Raw genomic sequence first — 20838 nt, forward strand, 5'->3', positions numbered from 1 at the left:
GGTGATAAAGTTGATTCGTTTAGGGAAAATATATTTTATTGATGCATACCTCGGTAAGAAATCTCTAATTTGGTAACATCGAATCCGCTGTGAACAAAAATGATTCCTTTTTTGAATTGTAACGATCGTTGTCACCGTTCAAGACGACACAGAAAATTTTCTAAACAAATTCTAAATTTGCGCGATTATGCATTAATCGGTTTGTAATTGGGTGGCTGGATCCGTGAGAGGTACGTAGGAAACTTGCATCAGATTTTTCTTTGAGATCGTGCCATCGGCATTTTTATCCACTTGCAGGAAATCTTGAATCCTTTGGAATCCTTCTATGGTAACTACTGGACAAATTAGACGTCCTCCAGTAGCTAATTGGTCTATCAACTAGAATAGGCGAAACTCGTGTATTTATTCGCGGTCTATTCTTAGGAGAGACCTTAAGATTTGGATTATTCGAATTGCGGTTTTCATACCTGCTGCGGCAACGTATTCGCCGCTGCTCCAACGTGAATCGCATTGTAGGGGCCGTCGGCGGTATGTCCCAATCTACCGTCTCCCACTAGGCGCATTGACAATGACCTGATGTTAAACTTCGGTCTATCATTTTACATAACGCACGACAAAGTCATAGAATTCTTGAACAGAGTCCCGTTCGATTCTTCCTTATAAGGTACACAACCTACTCCACGTGGGTGGATTACGGTTATTTAGCATTTGAGCGTATCTGTTATTTTCAAACTCTTGAATGTATCAGAAGCGTGTATGTAACATTTAATCGTAAAAAAGAGACCGTGTCTTTCTTTTTTATCGGAAATTATCTATCAGCGAGTAGGCAGCAAAATAAAAAAACGACAACGCGTCTCTAGATATTCGAGATTCTTACCAACAAATTTAACTCGTCCTTCTTTGATGAAGTGAGAGCAATCCTCCTGTACATTTTTCGACGATATTTCAATCAGTTCGGGGATGTGATCGACGCCGATTACACGACCACGTGGACCCACCATAAATGCCATACACGCTGTCAAGTAACCAGAACCAGAGCCAATGTCCAGAGCTTTGGCACCTTCGAACAATTGATCGGAGAGGATAGACAACGCGTATGCATGCTGTAACCATCGATTAACCCTGTAGAATTGTTTCTTACGAGAGATCGACAACCACCTTTTGTTCGCTTACCATGTGAGGAGCACTAATGGTTACGTTGTATCCTATTCTCCTTGGTCGATCGAGATAAGGGTCAGGCTCGTGGCAGTACTTTGCCCTGTCCACAGCCAGCATCGCTGCTTCTGCTTTGTTGGTTGTCAGAATGCCTGCATCTGTAATTTTGAGCTTGCAATAGACAGAGTTTTCTAAACCATAGAAACGATTCGTGTCAACCATACCTTTCAGTTTAGTTATCATTTCTTGATTGGTGGTTCCACTGCAGTGCCATGCCATGTTTTTCTGCGAGATTACGACGAAGCCAACAGCCGAATGAACGTGTCTGTTTGTCGATGGCCAAACGACATGCGATAAGAGAGAGACACGTACACATCAATTAATTCCAAGAATTTTCGCTGAGAACATAGCCTATACATCGAACTATTTCCAAGACGCATAAGGCGTAAACACTGCTCTTAAATGTCTTTTGAGATTACATATCGTGTTTCGATGGAATATTTAGAGGGGATGCATAATCGAAGAAAGTTTCGAATAGAAGTAATTCAATGAAAAATATTTACCTCGAGATGATGAATTTCAATTTTCATTTATACATTCACTATCATCAATAGACGACACAGCGTTCGAAAATGAGATGACTCAATTGCGATAACGATAAATGGTAAATGGTACGTAACATGATTTCGAAAAAATTCGGAAGAATTCCGTTTACCTACCATAGACCCGGACCAGGCGATCATCGCTGGCGCTGGTATCGCGCGGACAATATGGCCACCAATATGGCAGATACAGAACGCACCGAGGATCGCAGGAGAATGCATTTCAGATGGAAAAAAGAGAACGAAACGTCTTGACATGAATTCGCTTCGACGATTTCGCAACATTTGTCGAGAAACGGTGTCAATCACGAATCGTAAACGAAGCTTATCGAATTCAAAAGATGCTTCTGCAAGATCAAATACTATGTACCTGGTTCGTTGTGTATCTGGCAAGTAACGTAATGTACTTATGTAGCTACCTTGCGAATCCTGACTGTACGGATGAACCTGCATCCACGTAATTACATATGTATAATTCTCGCAAATAGGTACATTCACATGAAATAGGTATGTCGCAGTGCATAGTACGCAAATAGATCGTGGATCAAGATTACAACGATCGAATCTTTTCGATAATTCCGAGTATAGAGGATGTCGGAATCTCACGCAATTTTCTTTCGCAATGATGCACTACCATTTTCGTACGGGATCTGCGGAAGAAGTTATTTATTGCCGCAGGCTGCAGGATTTTCATTGTGGGCACAGGATTTGGAAACGTTGCGACGTCTTTCGCGTGATGAACCAATTAGCGAGCTCAAAAATTCTTATCCATTTCTACAATATTCTGCAATCCTATTTCTGCATATGCCTAGTGCATAAATTAACCGAAGACAACCACTTGCGGGAAATGGTCGGAACAATTCCCTCCTCGAGGTCGTAAATTAGTCTTATCTGTGAGAGGCGATGAAATAGATCGATGGTAAATCAAAGGCGAGCATGCACTTGTATACACAGCTAACACATAAACACGTATGTGTACATGCATCCTACCGGAATCGATTTTCTCGCGGAAACCGCGGAAACTATGAAAACTACGAAAACGGTGAAGAGAAGAGAGGCGCAGAGATTTCACGATGAAGATGCTGATAGGGGACGTAGATAGCCGAGCCGTGTTTGTCGAGCACACAACGGTGCTCTCGCACAACATGCGGTCACACGTACGAGACAATACATGCTTGGATCAAAAGATAAGCAGGATAGATTCGATTCGTTTGGTAGCCGAGCGGATACCGATCGGTATAAATTGGAGGTGGTGTCGTCGATCGGTGACGGTAAAGGTGAAAGACTATGGTGAATCGATCGTTAGACGAGTCGTTAGAGGGAACAATTGGTCGGTAGGTCGTACGATACCCGTACCGCGGATCTCAAGTTTCAAGATCGATTGAAAGGGGTTGCATCTGGCGCGCACCGCGATTATCGTAAAGAAAAGGAAAGCATGGCACAGGCGAAGGACGATATCGAGCCGGGGAAGCTGCGACAGCTTTTCGTAGCGATCATGGGTGAGTCCAGGTGTCCGCGACACTTTAACAGCTATTGCTCGTAGGAAACGGCGAAGCTAAACGGAATTTTGCGTTTCAGTGAACGTTGCGACGCTGACGTACGGAATATCGGTCGGCTGGCAGTCCCCGATGATGCCGGTGTTGCAGAGCAAGGATCCGCCGGTAGGCGAAGAACCGATGACGAACGAAATCGCGTCCTGGTTGACCGCGATCTTGTGCGTGGCGGCTGCGTTCACCACCCTAACGGTTGGCAAGATAACGGAGCGGTACGGCTGCAAAGTTACAGGGTGTTTGGCCATGGTACCCTGTCTCGTCGCCTGGCTGGTCACAATGTTCGCCACCCAGCAGTGGCACCTCTTGCTGGCCCGGTTCTTCGCCGGCGTGAGCGGCGCGATGACCTTGTTCGTGATACCGCGCTACGTTTCCGAGATGTGCTGCGACGCGATACGCGGGATGCTGGGCAGCCTGTTGTCATTGATCTTGAACAGCGGCATCCTCTTCACCTACATCCTCGGCGGGATGCTGTCGTTCCACGTGTTCCCCATCTTTGCGTTCGTTGTGCCGCTTGTAGCGTTCGTGATCTTCCTGCTGGTGCCGGAATCGCCGATGTACCTCGTGCGGCGCCGTCGGCTTCTGGAAGCCATGAGGTAATCGCGTAATCGCGTAATCGCGTCCGCTTCAGCGTCGCGCTCGCTACGTTCCGTTCGTCTTCTCTGGCAGATCGGTGAGATGGTTCAGGGCGGGCCACGAGCCAACGGTACAACGGGAAATGTTGCGGCTGCAGGTGGAAGCGAAGGAGCTCGACTCGGAGAGGTCGTTCCGGGTGTCGGACCTGTTCCGAGACAGGGCGACGATCAAGGGGTTGGTGATCTCGATGGGTCTGTTCGGAGGTCAACAGTTATGTGGAATATTTGCCATGGTAAACAGATAGAAATTACGAGACCGAGATAAGATCTTACAACTTACTTAATATCAGTCAAATTCTATGTAACAAAGTTTTTGTAACGTCGCTATCGGACGAGACACTTAGGTGGACCATCCTGTATACACGTTTCTCGTTCGCAGATAAGCTACACGGAAACGATATTCGGAATATCTGGAAGCTCGTTGTCGCCCAACGCATCGGCGATCATCGTCGGTGTCATACAACTGGTTGGCTCGTTCCTGTCCACCTCGCTGATGGAAAGACTTGGCAGGAGGCCGTTGCTGCTGATATCGAGCGGAGGAATGTGCCTCTGTCACTACACGCTCGGGCTGTTTTGCTACGCGCAGATGCTTCGATACGACGTCAACGCTGTCAATTGGATCCCGATCGTGGCCCTGTCCGTCTATGTGATCGTATACAACTTGGGCTTCGGCCCGGGCCCCTACGTCGTTTCCGCCGAGATTCTCAGCCGGGACGTGTACGCCCCGATCATGACGCTGGGTCTGTTCACCGTTTGGACCACCGCGTTCCTCGTGCTCAAATTCTTCTCGAGCGTCGTCGACCTGCTGGGCATGCACGGATGCTTCTTCCTGTTGGGCACCATATGCATCTTTCTGTTCGCGTTCATTTTCGTTTTGATCCCGGAAACGAAGGGACTGCCGCTTCGCATAATCTTGGACAAGCTCAACGGACGAGCGTCCCGCGAGTTCGACGTCAAGGGACGCGTCTCGTCCAAAGGGAGCGTCCAGAAGAATATACCGATGCCGGAACAGGTGTAACGAACCGGATTCATCCGCCTGTCTGTTTACGCGATCGATCGCGCTCGATTAAAATCGATACCGTCGATACGGTCGTCCTAGATTCCTCGTTCGCGAATCGAACTTCAATCATGGACGTTCTTTAATTTGTACATATACAGTAGATAAACGCGAGCGCGACGATTGAACGATAGAAACACTCGCGGGGCCGTTATCTCGCGACGATAAAAAAGAAAAGGGGATCAGCATCGAAGTAATCATCAGTCATCGTTTAATCGTTTTCGTACATTTTTGTTGCCGATCTTCCGTTTCTTGAACGCGGTCGGTTCGTGGTCTCCGTCGCTGTCGCCCGTGTCGACACGCGTCACCGTTTTCTCTTTGAACGTCCTCTGCGGGGGCGGTGGTTCCGCCTTGTCGAAGGCCGCCACCGGCGCGGTCGTCTTCTGGGGCAGTCGTGGCAGCTGCAAGTCCACTGGCTTCGTCTCGCTGAAACGCAGACGACGCGCAAACGAGGATTCGTCGTGAGACTGCCAATAAAACAAAGGAGATCTATCCTATCGCTATCCTTCGTACTTACACGACCCTGACTGTCTGCCATGCTCCATAAGGATGCGACTTTTGGCACGACCCGCTGTAATCCCTTCTGTAAGGTCGCTGCTCTTCCTCACGCTTCTCCTCTCGAGTCTCCTGCCCGTCCCTCGTCGCGCTCGCCGTATCCGTTGTCTCGTCCAGTCGGTTGCTCTCCGACCTCGACTTCCTCAGCTGCCTCGATCGTTCTCGCTCCGCGTTCGCTCGCTTCTCCTCGAGGATCTCCTTGTTCGCGATCTCTTCTTCCTGCTTCAGCTGTTCCAGGAGCTCCTCCTGAAGCGCCTGTTCTCTAGTTTCCTCCTCTTGCTCGGCGAACGTCATGTAACCCTCCTCGGGCGGATCCCACGCGGTCTCTACGGTCAGAACACGACTTCAAAGAATAACGCGTCGAGAGCGTGGCGACTCGTCGAGCCAGCAGGGTTCTAAGTGCATACACACCGTTCGTTTCGATGTGCCAGTAGTACGTGTACCCTTCTGGACTGCGCGCTTCGTACCAGAGCTTGCGCACCGGTTTCGCGGAACGATCCTCTTCCTGGGCTTTCCTCCCCTTGCCCTTCCCTTTGTTAGCTTTGCTCTTTCCTTGGGCTTTGTTTTCCGGTTTCGCCGGAACTCTGGGCTGCTGTTGGTACTGTCTGCTGGTTCGCGAGAGGGTCGGGTCGCACGGGTCGATCTCGTGAAGAAACTGAAACAGATTCGGACCGTGAACGTGTCTTCCGGCGAGAAACGTTCGCGAGAGCGCCGCGATCTTTCCTACCTGTTGAGTTTTGCCTTTGACACCAGACGTTGTTCCCGGGATCGTCGTCGCGCGATTTCCGCTCGGTGTCTGAAACAATCGAGAATGCATCGACCGATCCAAAAGCTTCATCGTTGTCGCACTGTTATTGCTTATACTCACGTCGCTTCTATTCCTCTTCTCTTCGATGATCCTATCGGCGGTCATATCCCTGGTGTTGTTCTCGACGTCTTTCAGGTACGCGGCCATGGCTGCCTGAACCGTTAAAACCGTAGAAATCTTATGCTTTTATTTTTAAAAAAAGAAAAACCCGTCGGAACCGAACTTACGCTCTCCATCTTCCTGATGTCGTCCTCCATCTTCTTGTTTTGCTTCGCCTGCTTCGCGCTGTTCTTATGTATCTCTTTGAGCCGTTTGCTGACATTGTCTTTGTGCTTCTTTCCACCCTCATGGAAATCGATGCTAGGCTTGTTGTCGGCGATCCAACACTTGCAGAAATCGCAGAATTTTCTGCCCTGCGACTTCCAGTAGTCCGCCCTGCAACAGAGAAAGAGGAGAATCACGTTACACATTTGAGAAGAGAGAGCGAGCTTGGTTTCCGCGCGGCGATTATCGTAACGGGGACACTTTGCCCTCGCGTCGCCGACGAATTAACGGGTAATTAGCCAGCGTCTCGGCGACCCTGAGAAACCCTCGACCTCGAAGAGCGCCGTGTGGCTCGCTTTCCTTTCTTTTCGTTCTAGAATAGAGAAAGCAGAATCTCTGTTTTCCTGGCAACGACACTGGCTCTCTCGCTCTCTCTCTCTCTCTCTCTCTCTCTCTATCTATCTATCTCTTGGTTGGAGAGGTGTCGTCGAGGATGGAGGGGGTTGCCGGCTGCAGGGGCTGCATCGAGGCAAGAGTGGCCGGCGTTATCGAGAGACCATCTTTCCGGCGGCTCGCTAATTACCCGAATCGATCGTTCGAACTTTAAGATTCCGACGGTGGACGGTGAATCGCGCATCGAGGAAATCACAACTGTCCCAACAACGCTGCAGTCTCTATTAATAATAGCGGCTGTATTAATAGCGACACCGTTCTATAGATAGACGGGAGGGAGAGCTGCCTAGCTTGCAGCCGATTAGAGGTGCATTCGTATCGTAAATACGCATCGTAAATACGCATCGACCGGCCTCCACCTCCTCGTTGGATCGCGTGTGCACTTTACGTAAACGAGCCGAGTCGTTCGAGCGAGTTTCGCGTACACGCGCGAACAACCCCGTCGCCCGGCGTAATAGGGAAGCGTATGGATCCATAGAATGGACCCCGCGCGATTCTTCGGGGGTCCATTCTGAATTTCGCAAAATCCTGTAATCCAAAGCTGCACGCGCTGACGCGATCTCATGGGCCGTCCATCGACGTCCGCGTATATTTTCGAGCGGGCTTTTTGGCACGTGCCAAGCTGGACCGTGATACGCGCGTGCATCCAATACGGCGAGTCGCCGTTGTCACGGCTATCTGTGCGGATGCCAGGCGGTGTCAGCGAACGTTGACGAGCGCATCTTCGTCGGAGGATCCCCTTCGACGAGATCGTCGAGGTCGATCCGATCTTCTTCGTTCTCTTAGCCGCTTGCGAAATCGTCGCGTGTCGTCGCGCCGCGGAGACGTCTTCGCGACGACCTTGGAGCCGCCGGCCAAACGTATGTAATTGGCACCCGCGGAATAATCCTGATTATTTATTTAGATATCCGGCCGGACATCGGATTTTACAATAACGAAATCTTGTTCTTGTTGACGCGAGGGATTGCTGAGTAATCGGTATTTATCGACCGCGGATTTTGTGCATTTACGACGAGAATAAACTTAGATCGAATGCAAGATAGCGAGAACGTTTGAATTCATTTCAACGCGCCGTTGCGTTAATGCCAGATTATTAACTCTTCGCACTCGAAGCCATTTCAATTGTAAATCTAGACTAACTTTTTTGATTTATGGTATTTCCATTTTATATGATAAAGTCCATTTCATGCGTGTGAAATTGAGTCTTGCGACTCGTACAACAAAGTTAGACTTTTAACGATCTTTTATATCTAAGCTTTGACGATGTAAAAATTATCTTTGAACGTGGTGTAACAATTTTAGCGACGTCTCAGTCTCACCACTCGAGTGCGAAGGGTTGAAATTGACAGGGAAAGAACGTCTACGTGGTTCCTGCATCAGTTTTCGAAGACTCGGTTCAGATTTGATAACACCGGCTGCGACATACGTCTAATTTCATCGTCGTCGTCGTCGTTAACGGATCGAATTATCCTGTACAGGGCATAACAGAGAGCGCCGTCGAAATCCCCAAACAAATAGCCAGCTATTTTTACCGTCTACTCCGATTGTACCGCGCGCGCGAACGCTTTCGGAAACAATAAATAATCTCGCTCTTGTTTCGGTCAAGCTGTCGTTTCTCGGCCGCGAATTACGGGATTACGGGTCGATCCGTGTCCCGCCGGCCCGTTGTTTGACTTGGCGAGTAACCGACGTTTAAACGGCACACGGGCTTCGGCTCGTTCGCTTGATCGCGTAAATGTTTATCCGCGATTTACACCCTCGAGTTTCCGTGTCCGACCGTCTATTCACGATGATTTAGCGCGATCCGATCCGACACGCGGGAACGGAATTTCGTAAAAAACTTCCCGCTGCTCCGATTATTTCCTTGTTCCACGATCGCGGAGTCTGCAGTCGATCGTTCGTTCGGCTCCTCTCCCCCTCGCGCTGCTCTTCCGTCGTTCGACGTACAGCTCGATCGTCTCGTTTTACGTTTCCTCGCCGCCGCGCCGGGGAAAAAAGGAAGCGGGTACGAGCGTTCTAATTTTACCATGGAGGGCTGTAAACACCTTTCGGCGTTCGAAAACCGCTTCGCGGCGCGATCCGCCCGAAGACAGGAGCTCTCTGTCCGTCGGAGCCGAGCACGATTTTTCTCCAGATTCGTTCGGATCGCGGACGCCGAGCGTCGTTTACCAGCCGCGAAGACCCTCAAACGTTGTACCGGATCGTTCGAAGCTGGGGTTTGCGGCGAGAGAGACGGGGGGAGAGGGAGAGAGAGAGAGAGAGAGACGTCTTGATTTCAGGATTTTTGCGCGAGTGGAAACCGTAACAAGGGATGAAACAAACCGGACAGATCGGCGGGACAAATAGGGGTAAATGGAGCAAACGGGGTGTATATAGAACAGAACGGGGGGGTAGTAAATGGAATTGTGATTCACGCGGCTCCAGTGATTTCTAGCGGCGCGGTTTAATAATAGAGCAACCATGTCGTCCTCTGAATCGATGAGCAGACTGTTACATGACTGCATTGCGTTTCTACATAGGGGAAGGTCGGTAAACATCTGTGTGTCGCGTACTAATAATACACTTCTATAGGACAAAACCGGCCGGGTTTCTCTTTTGTCGGCGATAACTGCAGGTAGACGCGGAATCGAGGTTTCGCGGGTCGCGGCTCTGTGGCCGTCGTCGTCGCGGATCGATCGATTCTCCGAATCAACGATCTCTCTCGTTCGAGACACGGGTTCAAGAAAATATGCTCGCTTTATTGTAACTTTGCTTACACACGTTCCCAGAGAACACGAATAGAGGTACAGAACAATGGAGATGCGGTAGCACCGACTAGACTAGACTCGACTAAATTGGTCCTAAATCGTTAGGATAAGCGTTTCACATTCTCTCTCCCACCCTCTCTCTCTCACTCTCGTTTTCTTCGTTTACACGCTTAAAAAAAAATCTTATGGTATCGATGTTTCAGCGGCACGGCTTGGACCCACGACTGTTTCTCTTAAAATCTACGCGTTACACGGTCGATCTTATTATATTACGCTCTATGGCAATCGAACGGAGCGGACGCGGAACGTGTTGCACAGAGAATTTGTGGAAAGCAGCTTCAACCGCGGAAGGCTGTCCGCTCCTAGGAACTACGAAGTCGACTAGATAGTCCTTCTGTACTTATTGTACAGTAATGTCTCTCTAATCGACGCCCAGATTGCGCACAAAAATGGACAATATGGGAAGAGGAGATAGGATTGTTCGAGCCTTGCGGTTCATTTTTACAGTTATAAATTGTCTACAATTATAAAAACGAGCCGCAAGGCTATCGAATAATCGTGTCTCCTTTTCCCAAATTATCCACTTTAGTGGACAATCTGAGCGTCAGTAAGGGTAGACGTTACTGTAGAAGGCGAACACACTCTTGGAATCTAAGAACTGACGGGAACGGTAGGCAGGGGGGGACTCGACGCGAGCGCGGAGAACGCTCGAAACGAACGCGAAACGACGGTGTCTCCGTCTCTGTTTATCGGATTATAGCCGCGCGTCGTCGCGACCCGTCGTACCGGCACGGAATGATCGTACACATGCCGTAAACACGCAAATTGAATTAGGGCTGATAATTGCAACGATCGGCGGCGTCCCGGGTTTACATCGGATTTGCGGACCGGGCAAGCCTCGCGCAGGTTTCGTACAAACTTCGCGGGCTGATCGGCTCGTAACACCGCCTAAAAAGATATAGGGATTCGCGTTAATCTTCGCCGGTTTTGGTGCGCTGCACCGTCTCGTTACCACGACTATCGTCGCACTCGATGCTATCCTCGACGACGCGTGGGATCATCGGCGTCGGGAGATTAAGGACGCGCCGTAACGTAATGTATGCATCTATGTATATATGTATGTGTGTATATATGCATGTATGTATGTGTGTGTATGTATGTACGTGCAGCGTCGTGGATGGACTTGATTGGCAGTCGCGACGATGGTAATCCATACCACGCGGACGCAAACGAACGCGAATATTTCTCTACGCCTAGTTGCTATCGGTCGAAAAATCAGGTACTCTCTCTCTCGATACGTACTATCGTTTCACGGATTTTACGGTTTTCTTTGAAACGGCGCGCGGTGCGGGAAAAAGTGACCAGGCTGCGTCGAAATCGTAGAATCGACCATCGGTTTCTGAAATCATTTTGAACGAGGAAACGTCGCGATCTCGTTGCTTTCCTCAAAGAAATGTTCTTCTAAAAAATGACCTATTTTCTCTTTTTCTTCAAAATTCCGAACCACAGTAATGTCTGCCTAATCGAAGCTCGGATTGTCCACAAAAATGGACAATTTGGGAAGAGGAGATACGATTGTTCGAGCCTTGCGGTTCGCTTTTATAGTTACAAATTGTGTCAACAACTATAAAAAACGAGCTACAAGCCTCGAATAATCTTATCTCTTGTTCCCAAATTGTCCATTTTTGTGTACAATCCGAGCGTCAGTCGGGGAGACATTACTGTACTGGATAAATCTTGCGATCGGATTCGAAATCGGCGCGTCGAATAAGTCACAATTTTGTCGGAACATTTCTACAGAAGTTGTCAATGTTAAAAAGATATTCGGACCATCGAGTTGTCGTGAAAGTAATCTTCCAAATAAATAATAACTCGCAAGAAAATCGAGATTACTTTCGCAACACGATGCGTTCTCTCTGTTCAGCTTGAACGTAACAAACGATCAGTCGCTTCGTGTCTCATTACTATCAAAAGTTTTGTCCTTTTTAATTTCGACACGACCTCGTCGCTTCGGCCCGTTGCGGCGCCGTCGCGGAACGTCTACGATAGAAACGTAGAAACGTGGCTAGAGGACTATCGAGAACTCGGTTCTACGAGAAGTAGGATAACGCGGACGACGTTTCGCCCCGGCGTTCGCACGGCGACGCTCGGAGACAAAGGATTCGTTCGGTTGGTCGTTATCGATGGTCATCCGGACGGCATCCTCTTCTGCTTGGTCAGTTCCAAAAGGATCGGATAATGGAGGTCCGGACAATACTCCTGGCTGTGGTCCAACAGCTCCAGATGTCTCGACCAAATCCTGTGGTCGTAGCGATCAATCCGTCTGGCCGTGAAGCCCCGTTTGGTGGCCGCATCCGCGAACCTCTCGAAGGTCTGGCCCCGTCGGGGCGCCATCACCAGGGCCATGCCGTCGTTCGCCAGCCAGCCGTAGATCGTTTCCACCAGATCGGAGCGCACCTCGTCGAAGAACAGGCAGTCCGCGCACAGGATCACGTCGTACGATTTCTCCGGGGCGATCGGCGAGTCGTCGTCTCCGGCCGTCCAGCTCTACGTAGGAAAGTCAATTCAGAAACTCGAATAGAAAGAGAGAGAGAGAGAGAGAGAGAGAGAGAGAGAGAGAGAGAGATCCGTGATCCTTTTCCCGCCAACAAAAACGAAACACGACCGAATGTATAGGAAGAAACCGACAGAGAAATCGACGCGACTTTCAAAAGACAACGATCTCGGAAAATCACCTTGATTCGGAGGCCGATGTGGTTGCCGTACGGAAACGATTTCGCCGATCTCGCAGTCCTGATCGCCCTGGCCGCCTTGGACCATCGGACGACGCAGCACTCGACGAGATCGGCCATCTCGTTCCTGGCGACGATGCGCCGGACGTTCTCCACGCTGGTCGCGTTGCCATCGGTGAGCGCGACGCCGCTCGGATCGCAATATTTGGCCGCGATCACGCCCGCCAGGCAGCTCATGCCACCCCCGAGCTCGAGAACCCTTTTGTTCCGGCAGATATCGCGGTTCTTCAGCAGATAGTAAGCCAGACACTCCTCCGAAGGCCAGACGCACACGTTCCCGGTGTTGTTGAAGCCGATCAGCTCGTTCGCCGTGAAGCTGTTGTTCTTCAGCCAGCGGATCTGCACGGTGAACTTCCGGTTCTCCAAAATGCCGGAGTACTCGTACCACCTCGTGCCCGGCTCCTCCTCCTTCGACCCGGCGTTCTCCAGCCGGACGGTCTTCAGCAGGCCGAAGCTGGTGAAACGGCGAACGGACACGTCGTTCAGATCGTTCTCCGGCTCTGCGAACCTCTCGTTCGCCCGCGGGCCGATCAGCGTCTTCGCGAGAATGCGCCATCGGCTTTGCGCGGTGCTTCTCTTCCGCGGCTCCTTCTCCCCGAATCCTTCGTCCCCCATGCCTTCTCTCCACGTCTCGATCTTTCGTCTACGCGACGACCGATTCTTTCAACCCCCGCTCTCACGGAGCGACTCGATTCGATACGGGGTGTCTCATCGGTTCATCAGCAAACGCCGAGGCAGCCGGAGCCGCTCGAAGCCGGGAATTCGCGGGTACCGCCGTGAAATCGCTGCGTCGCGAACCTCGCGTTCATTTCGGACCGTCGCCGCGCTCTGCCGGCGAAACGATGCCGAAGAGAGCGAAGAAGAAGAAGACCGCTGGAAGAGCGATCGTTGCTTCCGAAAGAAAATTGCGAAGAGGAACTTTCCTGGATACGAATCTACCGGCGAGCGGTTGCAAGCTACAACGAGACCGTGCGAAGGAACGGGCCGACACTAAAAGACCGAGGCCGACTTCTAACTCGCGCGCCACGCGGACGTCGGGCCGTCGCGCGGCTCCGCTCGGCGCGGCGCGTCGGCCGTCGAGCGTTCACCGCGTCCGATTTCGCGCCTGCGCCTCCTCCTCGTCGCCCTCGTCTCTTCCTATATCACTGTATTCCTATATCTCCGTCTTTCCTGCATACGTTCCTATATTTCTGTGTACCGCACACGTCCGTAACGAGCGCGCGTAACACACGCGTCCCGCGCAACCCCTTTCCTCCCCTGCACCCTTGACCCTAACCTCGTCCCGCGTCTCTTGTCCCTTGACCCTCGCGCCACTTTTACGCGTTACCCCGCTCGCAGCTTGGCGTATCTCGTCGCTTGTAACCGACACGAACGCGAATCCACCCCCGAATAACCACCCCCGCGGCCGGATACGGGACACGCGCGGTCGAGGCTCGATCCCGAAAACGAAATCAGCGGCCGGAAAAGACCGTAAGAACGATCGAGTGTCGCGCAATAAGTGCCGTGAATCGGTGCCAAAGTATTTCCCACGGAAGAAGGACGCGTCGAATGCCAAATTGCTCGATACCGGGGATCGTAACGCGGTCGAGAGGATCCCCCAGTTTCTCTGGTGGCGGCGGCGACGACGACGACGACGACGTCTCGGGTGCTAGAAAATCGTTTGACACGAATAGAACTCTCGGCGGCGACAAGCGACGAGCGCGACGGCAATACAAATACAAATACGCTAAATACACGCGGTTTCGTTCGAGCGTGAAGTCGATAGGCTCCGCTTGCCAGAGCAAATATAGATGTTTCCGTTTGCCGCGAGAGACCGACGCCGTGGGCCAGCGGCTACCGAAACAATCAATTTTTTCGATATATACCACCCCCCGCTGTTTGTTATGTTCCCGATAGCTCCGCGGAGAGATATTTACCTTTGCCTGCCGTGCTTCGTTTAAGTTTAAACGGTCCGCGATGTCTGTGCGTTCTTCAGTCGAGATCGCAGGAACCTCCTATGTTTTCCACGATCGCGAAATCGCCGTCCAGTTTCCACCCAACAGTGTAAACTTTACGCTTCGGACTAACGGAGGAGCCGAAGGAAACGGTTACGACATTTCCCGCTCGCAACGGCGCGAGCACGGTTGTCGCGCAAGGGGCACGTGCAGCTGTCTCAACGGTTGCCGGCCGTAGGGGCTTAGTTTACGTTTCACGGTGCTAACGCGGCTACGTTCGGATCTGAACTATTTGAAATAAAAATGAGAGAGATAACGTTCAGACCGTTATTTGAAAATAAATATAATATCGTTGGAGAGAAAGCGATTGCAAATGACGCATTATTTCGTTTGTTCCTTACTTCAAATTAGCCAAAAGAAATAATGCTGTGAGCGATAAGGAACCAAACGATTTTACCTGATGAAATCTTCGCAGTAACTTGGTTAGGACGGAAAGGTGTAAACCAGCCCTACACGTTAACCTTAACTTCATAGTTATTTCGAATAATTAGATAATAAAATAACGCGTTACGTGAAATAATATTTCAAATAATGTTACGTCAGAAGGGATCACAGGCATGAGAATAACTACGAAATAAAGTAACATGTTATTTGAAATAGTACATCGAATAATGTCATAACAAATGTGTCCAAGCGTCAACGTCAACGTAAACGTCAACACCGATACACACGCAAGTAATGTAAAATTGGCCGGGCTATTGTATAGAATTGTGTTGCGGTTTCCGGGATAATGACCGGGATAATGTGATTTACGATCGGACTTGGAAAACTCGCCGCGACGCGATCCGACGGGTTCCGGTGCGAATGGCGTGGGCAGTAGCGTGTGCGACTCGCAGTAGTCGTGACGGCGGAGCGCCAGTGTCGTCGTTCTCCCGCTAATTCGTCTTTTTTGTTACTTTTCTTCGGTTGCAAAATTTCTTTGATCGATCTGACCATGCTTTCGAGTCTTAATTCCGCCGTAAATCAATCTCATTGTCATCGGAACCAAAACACGTTTACTTTACGGGCCGGCCGGTTTTACGACGTAGAAATGTCGCGTGCGCGACTGTGCAACCATGATCGAGATAAACGCCTGCCAAGATTCCCGACAATTTCAATCGATTTCGACAGAACCACGATCGTTGTTCTCAACAATGCTCGGTCTCGACGTTGCACGCACGTAAGTCTATATCGCGGAACATGCGAGTACAGTATCAAAATTTTACTTACATGTTTGAACGATCGTTGAAAGATACTTGTTGTTCTTGTTGCCAGGAAACGTACGCTCCTATGCTGCTGCAATTTCGAACTTAACCTATTCAGGCCCAGGAACCGACTCAAATTCCATCGACCGCACAATTTTGGCGCTGTGTCAGATGTATTTACAACGACAACTGCAATTACGTCGACAACGCGCGTTTTTTTTGCAACTATCAGACGGCTACGGCAATAATATCTCGATACGGGCGTAAAATTGCACTCTTGTCACAAAATTGCCATGGCAAAACACGAGATCGCTTTCGACGCGACGAATATAGAAACAACGGAACAGCTGATGGCGGACGACTGGCGCACTCTAGGTTATGTCAACGCGAACATGGTCGCCGACCGTATGGAAGTTCATACTTTTCTCACCGTACGATGTCACTGCACGGTTGCAAAATTCAGCAGTGCGACTGGTGTGACCAGAACGATCGATTTTGTGTTTAAGATGGTAACTAGAGTCTTTTGATAACTTCGCTGTAAAATGTTATTATTCGAAAGTTGTAGTGGATTTAATTCGTGCAACTATTGCTTCGTCGGGTTCGACGATGTTTGTTCGACCAGATACGGTTCTCTGTACGCGGTGACGAGTAAAAGAATCAAAGGAAAATCGTCGCACCCCGTACGCTTACCAATAAAGCGTTTCATACTGTAGCACTTTAGCCTATTAAGGGTATCAAACTTTGCTTCTTATGACGTAAATAAGATCAACGATTATAAAACGATGAGCAAAGCAAGAGTGGGGTCAGAATATATTCCACTAGTGGAAGAGGACATGTCAAAGGCACGAGTGATTTTGCCGTTCTCTAAGGTAACATGGTTTACCGTTTTATTGCCGTTCCTAGCATTTATATTTTGCGTCATTTGGTCCATTATGTACAATTTTGAGCACTCTACCTCGACGCACTGCAAGGTACGTTCCATATTCTACTGTTCTTTTTTTTTTTATGGTTGCTTCATTTACATAAGGATCAATGAACCCGTGCGCATGCATGTATGTAAGCAATCCTTTTTTTTTTCTTTATAACAGGTATATAATTTTTTGCCATCCGTATCTGCTGCGATCGGACATTACAGACCTCAAAGAGATGTATGGAAGCTTGCGATTGCTGTGCAAGCATCCATCAGGGTTTTAGTATTAATTATGTATTATCGTTACTATAAAGAACATATTTATAAATGGGCACAAAGTATATGTAACATTGCTATTGTTACGAATGCCGTTGAAAACATATCTCTTGTTACTTTAAGCTTTTGGACGTCCGATGAAAATTATGGTACATATATATAGAATATTGCATATATGTTTACATATGCATATATGTGTTGCAATAGGTTATCTGAAAATTACACGTTTTTGTTGCAGCCTTCCACAAATTATCTTTTGTAACATTTTTGATAATGTCTTTTATTCACATGATCGTTGCATATTTTATCATGACAAATTGTCGTAATGTTACAAGGGAATGGTCGGAGACCACCTCTATGAAATGGAAATGGAGAGCCATGGTATTGAACGTGTTTTTTATACTGAGCGCGTGTTACTTTTTCTACAGGCATAACAAATACTGTGAACCTCTAGGTGAGTTAAAAGCAGCGAAGATAACAATGAACGAAACAAACAATTAACAAACCGATTATTTCGTTTTAGTCTACTCAATGTTTGCGATAAGCGAATACGGAGTTGTTCTGTCCAATATGGGATTCCATTCGACCGCCGCTTGGGATTTTGCAAATTCGCGCCTCATGATATCGGGATCAGGATTTAGGATAATTTAGTACCATACTATGTATGATGTTACAGGTTACGATTACATATCACGGAGATACGATTATATCGACGCATTATACTCGTATTCTTGGATTCTCTTTTCATTCAGCTCTTTCTATCTAAAAGTACAAAGAACGAACGAGTTTGTTTCGAATGCAAATACATGCAAATGAAGCGGAAGACAGCGAGAGAGAGAAAGAGAAAAAATAGAAGACACAGGGATGTATGTGTATTCAGACATACAATTAATATTATTAACAAGTAATAAACCAATCTATCTTCGTATCAAAACTATATACGAGTAGAAAATTTAATATCTCACGGCTATTTTTCATTGATCGTCATTTTGTTATACTTAAAGCTTGAACTCGGCTTCTAGTTTGTCGGCAATGTGTTTTGCGATTGCCATGGAACTTGTCGCGGCTGGAGAAGGTGCATTTCGACAGTGCATCACTCTGCTACCGATACTACCTTTACCACTGTCAAAAACAAAATCATCCACCAATTTTCCATTATTGTCTAACGCTTGTGCCCGAACACCTGCCGGTCCCCTGCTCGATAAACGACGCAAATGATGATGATAAAGATGACGAAATCGTTAATAGCTATTCTGCCAACTGTTGTTGCACCTACCTTCTCACATCTGTATAAGTTACTTCAGGAATGAATTTCTTTAAATCTCTCACCGCGAGTGGATAAAATATGGATTTAATCATCTCTTTGCACCCGGGAATGAAATACTTGAAACACAGTTTATATAATCCCGGAAATTTGGCCATCTCTATGCAATCCTTTATGTTTATGTCCCGCCATCTGAAAATGGTAAATGGTAATCGTTTGCAAGGTAAACTACAACGTCGATTAGGGATAGTATCGGGCATACCGATAACCCTCTCTTGCGAACGCCAGAACCGCGTTTGGACCAAGCCATATGTCGCCGTTCACCCTGGGTGTAAAATGGACGCCTAAGAAAGGGAATCGGGGATCCGGTACGGGGTATATATTGGTCGTGCACAGGTGTTTCTTCTTCTCGCTTAGCAATAGATACTCGCCGCGAAATGGAACGATTCTTGGGCTTAGATCGCATCCGGTCATAACGGCCAAACGATCGGAGTGCAAGCCGGCGCAAGTCAGCACGTATTTTGCTGGAATACACTGCAATCGTAATGAAAAAACAAGGGACAATGTAGCAATTATGTGGGGAGCGTTGCGGGAAAACGTGAGAAAGGCTTACTTTGTTCTTAGATTGCACCGAGATGGGAACCAATTCTTGATTTCCATGCGACTCTGACATTTCCGCGAATCCGGTCACTTCGTAATTTAGGAATATCTGACCGCCCATCTTTTGAAACTCGTCGGCGAAACTTTTACAGACAACCGCCCAATCGACTATACCCGTCCAGGGCGACCACAGTGCTTTCTCTCCCTGTGGCAATATAGATGCACGTTTTATTGTGTTTTATTGTGTAGCGGGAGAGGTTTGTTCCTTGCGAGGAAACGACATTAATTTCAGTACTCGACATTTTGGCTCGTATTTCGATATGCAATCTTTCTCGACCACTTCTAGATCCGGCACGTTGTTCTTCGTCCCGCGATCGAACAGATCGTCTATCCTTTTAACCTGATCTTTGTTCTGTGCGACAATCAATTTTCCAACCTTGTTGTGCGGTATATTGTGCTTGCAGAAATACTCGTAGGACAGTTTCAATCCTTCCACGCATAGTTTAGCCTGCAATCATTTCCTGCCGGATCAATAAACTCTTAACGAAGCGTTGCTCTAATAACCGATTTAACGTTTCCCGTAGTTAATGGTTGTAACTATTATTTATAATGCGCTACGCGATAGAAAGAAAACGGTCCTAAGAAAAACATTTTGTTTGTTTCTTTACTTTCATGCTGCCGGGTACATAATAAATTCCGGCATGTACAACGCCGCTATTATGTCCTGTTTGATGTTTCGCCAAAGCACTTTCCTTCTCGACGATCGCCATCTTTAGATTCGGGTGTCTAATCATCATTTCTCGAGCAGTGGCGCAACCAACAATGCCACCCCCAACGACCACCAAATCGAACGTGCCGCATGGATCTGTGCTGGTGGAACTGATATACATTGCTCGATTAAAATCATTGCGATCGCTATTATCGACACGATCTTATCGCGATCGCGACAGATGAACGGATTTTATTCGGTTTCAATGTATAAAAAAGCATTTGGGAGATCGATGACCGGCTAACCTGGGTTGTTGCGAACCATAGTGACGCATGAGAGAGAATTGTTGGGATACGATCCTTTTCGTCAGGGAAGTATACGCAATAGGCTTCATGTTGCAATTGTTCACTTGAAATTTAGAGTCGTCGAGTTTCTAGAAAAGGTACAAAGACATTTGGTGAGACATCCAGCGAAGCTGTAATACTGCGACGGGATAGCGTTTAATTGACCTCGAAGCATGTGCACCACGAACACGCACGTGTGCATGCAAGCAAGTACGCGCGGTCCAACGACTCGGCATTAAATTAATAAACTTAAGTTGGCATCGGTTCAACGACGGCACGTTCCAGCCGTCATCGTGCGATACATACCTAGTACATTTTGTCTGAAAACGATCGTTGTCGCGCGTTTCCTTTTACTGATTTCAAAAGGTCGACGACAGCTTAAGCATCGCCCACAAGTAAATCTCGTGGCGTGCATTCGATGCTCGATCCGGAACTGGATCGACCTGGACCGATTGATCGTTCCTTCGAGAATCACAAATATTCGTCCCGATGTCAGTTCTTTTGAAGTTCCGCAGATTTGCATGGATTTGCGTGAAGATCGTTTGCGATCACGCGTTTAGGCCACGTGTTGGCGTTACGTAACACGAAACCAGCCAGTGGTCGAACGATCGAATACGATGCGTATTATAGTCTTTACGAACATGGCGGTTACCTTACCTTTAACTCGGTCTAGCCAGATATTCGTCGCATACGGTTTTCGACGGAGAATTTTGCTTGCACGCGTACCTTCTCGGTCAATGAGCCGAAAAAGGATGACGCGGCGTTCTGTCGGTGTCTGCCCTGGTCTCTCTGCCCTTGCCCGATAAAATCGTATCTCCCTTCCTGATATGTGGCGCCTCCCTGTCAAAAGAAACGTATCGAAGGAACCAGCGAGAGGGAGAGAGGGAGAAGTCTCTCCGACAGGGCCGTAACAGAGCCGGACGTGTTCCATCGAATTCG

General features: G+C 48.5%; 6 protein-coding genes and 1 long non-coding RNA gene across 12 annotated transcripts; 3 read left to right on the forward strand and 4 right to left on the reverse strand.

Annotated features, from left to right (window-relative positions):
- Positions 1 to 18: 18 nt before the first annotated feature.
- Positions 19 to 2014, reverse strand: LOC117220847 (protein-L-isoaspartate(D-aspartate) O-methyltransferase). Of its 2 annotated transcripts, none has more exons than XM_033471234.2 (6): positions 1875 to 2014; positions 1380 to 1480; positions 1174 to 1313; positions 878 to 1103; positions 468 to 553; positions 19 to 378 (listed from the first exon to the last, which is right to left on the reverse strand). In XM_033471234.2, exons 2-6 carry the CDS (start codon positions 1432 to 1434, stop codon positions 193 to 195), a joined length of 693 nt encoding a protein of 230 aa, XP_033327125.2. In that variant the 5' UTR covers positions 1435 to 1480; positions 1875 to 2014; the 3' UTR covers positions 19 to 192. The 2 variants fall into 2 exon arrangements, with proteins under 2 accessions (XP_033327125.2, XP_033327126.2); XM_033471235.2 differs by lacking the exon at positions 1875 to 2014 and adding an exon at positions 1719 to 1858.
- Positions 2015 to 2169: 155 nt separating this feature from the next.
- Positions 2170 to 5496, forward strand: LOC117220835 (facilitated trehalose transporter Tret1). Its single transcript, XM_033471214.2, has 4 exons — positions 2170 to 3256; positions 3336 to 3903; positions 3977 to 4175; positions 4322 to 5496. Exons 1-4 carry the CDS (start codon positions 3193 to 3195, stop codon positions 4958 to 4960), a joined length of 1470 nt encoding a protein of 489 aa, XP_033327105.2. The 5' UTR covers positions 2170 to 3192; the 3' UTR covers positions 4961 to 5496.
- Positions 5194 to 15962, reverse strand: LOC117220839 (uncharacterized). 3 transcript variants are annotated; one of them, XM_033471224.2, is made up of 7 exons: positions 15822 to 15962; positions 6590 to 6797; positions 6423 to 6515; positions 6282 to 6350; positions 5966 to 6209; positions 5517 to 5880; positions 5194 to 5425 (listed from the first exon to the last, which is right to left on the reverse strand). In XM_033471224.2, coding segments are annotated over exons 1-7 (1206 nt in total). In that variant the 5' UTR covers positions 15824 to 15962; the 3' UTR covers positions 5194 to 5199. The 3 variants fall into 3 exon arrangements, with proteins under 3 accessions (XP_033327115.2, XP_076374587.1, XP_076374588.1); XM_076518472.1 differs by lacking the exon at positions 15822 to 15962 and having other exon boundaries at positions 6590 to 6832; XM_076518473.1 differs by lacking the exon at positions 15822 to 15962 and having other exon boundaries at positions 6423 to 6511; positions 6590 to 6731.
- LOC117220843 (calmodulin-lysine N-methyltransferase) lies at positions 9797 to 13233 on the reverse strand. Its single transcript, XM_033471229.2, has 2 exons — positions 12562 to 13233; positions 9797 to 12373 (listed from the first exon to the last, which is right to left on the reverse strand). Exons 1-2 carry the CDS (start codon positions 13231 to 13233, stop codon positions 12014 to 12016), a joined length of 1032 nt encoding a protein of 343 aa, XP_033327120.2. The 3' UTR covers positions 9797 to 12013.
- A 127-nt stretch (positions 15963 to 16089) lies between the features above and the next one.
- LOC143258782 (uncharacterized) lies at positions 16090 to 16508 on the forward strand. The gene is made up of 2 exons (XR_013032627.1): positions 16090 to 16305; positions 16419 to 16508. It is a non-coding gene; the product is annotated as an uncharacterized LOC143258782 (long non-coding RNA).
- Positions 16277 to 17939, forward strand: LOC117220846 (post-GPI attachment to proteins factor 2). Its single transcript, XM_076518476.1, has 4 exons — positions 16277 to 16767; positions 16885 to 17131; positions 17221 to 17436; positions 17506 to 17939. The coding sequence occupies exons 1-4, from the start codon at positions 16579 to 16581 to the stop codon at positions 17631 to 17633; spliced, it is 780 nt and encodes a 259-aa protein (XP_076374591.1). The 5' UTR covers positions 16277 to 16578; the 3' UTR covers positions 17634 to 17939.
- L2HGDH (L-2-hydroxyglutarate dehydrogenase) lies at positions 17833 to 20710 on the reverse strand. 3 transcript variants are annotated; one of them, XM_033471217.2, is made up of 9 exons: positions 20557 to 20697; positions 20206 to 20361; positions 19861 to 19988; positions 19515 to 19725; positions 19142 to 19354; positions 18860 to 19051; positions 18509 to 18780; positions 18259 to 18438; positions 17833 to 18176 (listed from the first exon to the last, which is right to left on the reverse strand). In XM_033471217.2, the coding sequence occupies exons 3-9, from the start codon at positions 19947 to 19949 to the stop codon at positions 17981 to 17983; spliced, it is 1353 nt and encodes a 450-aa protein (XP_033327108.1). In that variant the 5' UTR covers positions 19950 to 19988; positions 20206 to 20361; positions 20557 to 20697; the 3' UTR covers positions 17833 to 17980. The 3 variants fall into 3 exon arrangements, with proteins under 3 accessions (XP_033327108.1, XP_033327109.1, XP_076374585.1); XM_033471218.2 differs by lacking the exon at positions 20206 to 20361 and having other exon boundaries at positions 20557 to 20710; XM_076518470.1 differs by having other exon boundaries at positions 20206 to 20696.
- Between the last annotated feature and the right edge of the window lie 128 nt (positions 20711 to 20838).

The sequence above is a fragment of the Megalopta genalis genome, chromosome 2 (genome assembly GCF_051020955.1).
Source record: "Megalopta genalis isolate 19385.01 chromosome 2, iyMegGena1_principal, whole genome shotgun sequence".
Lineage (NCBI taxonomy): Eukaryota > Metazoa > Arthropoda > Insecta > Hymenoptera > Halictidae > Megalopta > Megalopta genalis.

Bases quoted from the DNA above. Each gene is read 5' to 3' on its own strand.
- LOC117220839 (XM_076518472.1), bottom strand. From the start codon at position 6,832: ATGTGTAACGTGATTCTCCTCTTTCTCTGTTGCAGGGCGGACTACTGG. The intron at 6,516-6,589 runs GTAAGTTCGGTT...TTAACGGTTCAG, and splicing joins ACATCAGGAAGATGGAGAGC to GCAGCCATGGCCGCGTACCT. The intron at 5,881-5,965 runs GTGTGTATGCAC...TTCTGACCGTAG, and splicing joins CTGGCACATCGAAACGAACG to AGACCGCGTGGGATCCGCCC.
- L2HGDH (XM_033471218.2), bottom strand. From the start codon at position 19,949: ATGAAGCCTATTGCGTATACTTCCCTGACGAAAAGGATCGTATCCCAA. The intron at 19,726-19,860 runs GTTAGCCGGTCA...AATGTATATCAG, and splicing joins TATGGTTCGCAACAACCCAG to TTCCACCAGCACAGATCCAT. The intron at 19,355-19,514 runs GTAAAGAAACAA...AAATGATTGCAG, and splicing joins ATGTACCCGGCAGCATGAAA to GCTAAACTATGCGTGGAAGG.
- LOC117220843 (XM_033471229.2), bottom strand. From the start codon at position 13,233: ATGGGGGACGAAGGATTCGGGGAGAAGGAGCCGCGGAAGAGAAGCACC. The intron at 12,374-12,561 runs GTGATTTTCCGA...TTTCCTACGTAG, and splicing joins ACATCGGCCTCCGAATCAAG to AGCTGGACGGCCGGAGACGA.
- LOC117220847 (XM_033471234.2), bottom strand. From the start codon at position 1,434: ATGGCATGGCACTGCAGTGGAACCACCAATCAAGAAATGATAACTAAA. The intron at 1,104-1,173 runs GTAAGCGAACAA...CGATGGTTACAG, and splicing joins CCATTAGTGCTCCTCACATG to CATGCATACGCGTTGTCTAT. The intron at 554-877 runs GTAAGAATCTCG...CAATGCGCCTAG, and splicing joins AGGACGAGTTAAATTTGTTG to TGGGAGACGGTAGATTGGGA.
- LOC117220835 (XM_033471214.2), top strand. From the start codon at position 3,193: ATGGCACAGGCGAAGGACGATATCGAGCCGGGGAAGCTGCGACAGCTT. The intron at 3,257-3,335 runs GTGAGTCCAGGT...TTTGCGTTTCAG, and splicing joins GCTTTTCGTAGCGATCATGG to TGAACGTTGCGACGCTGACG. The intron at 4,176-4,321 runs GTAAACAGATAG...TCTCGTTCGCAG, and splicing joins TATGTGGAATATTTGCCATG to ATAAGCTACACGGAAACGAT.
- LOC117220846 (XM_076518476.1), top strand. From the start codon at position 16,579: ATGAGCAAAGCAAGAGTGGGGTCAGAATATATTCCACTAGTGGAAGAG. The intron at 16,768-16,884 runs GTACGTTCCATA...TCTTTATAACAG, and splicing joins CTACCTCGACGCACTGCAAG to GTATATAATTTTTTGCCATC. The intron at 17,132-17,220 runs GTACATATATAT...TTTTTGTTGCAG, and splicing joins GACGTCCGATGAAAATTATG to CCTTCCACAAATTATCTTTT.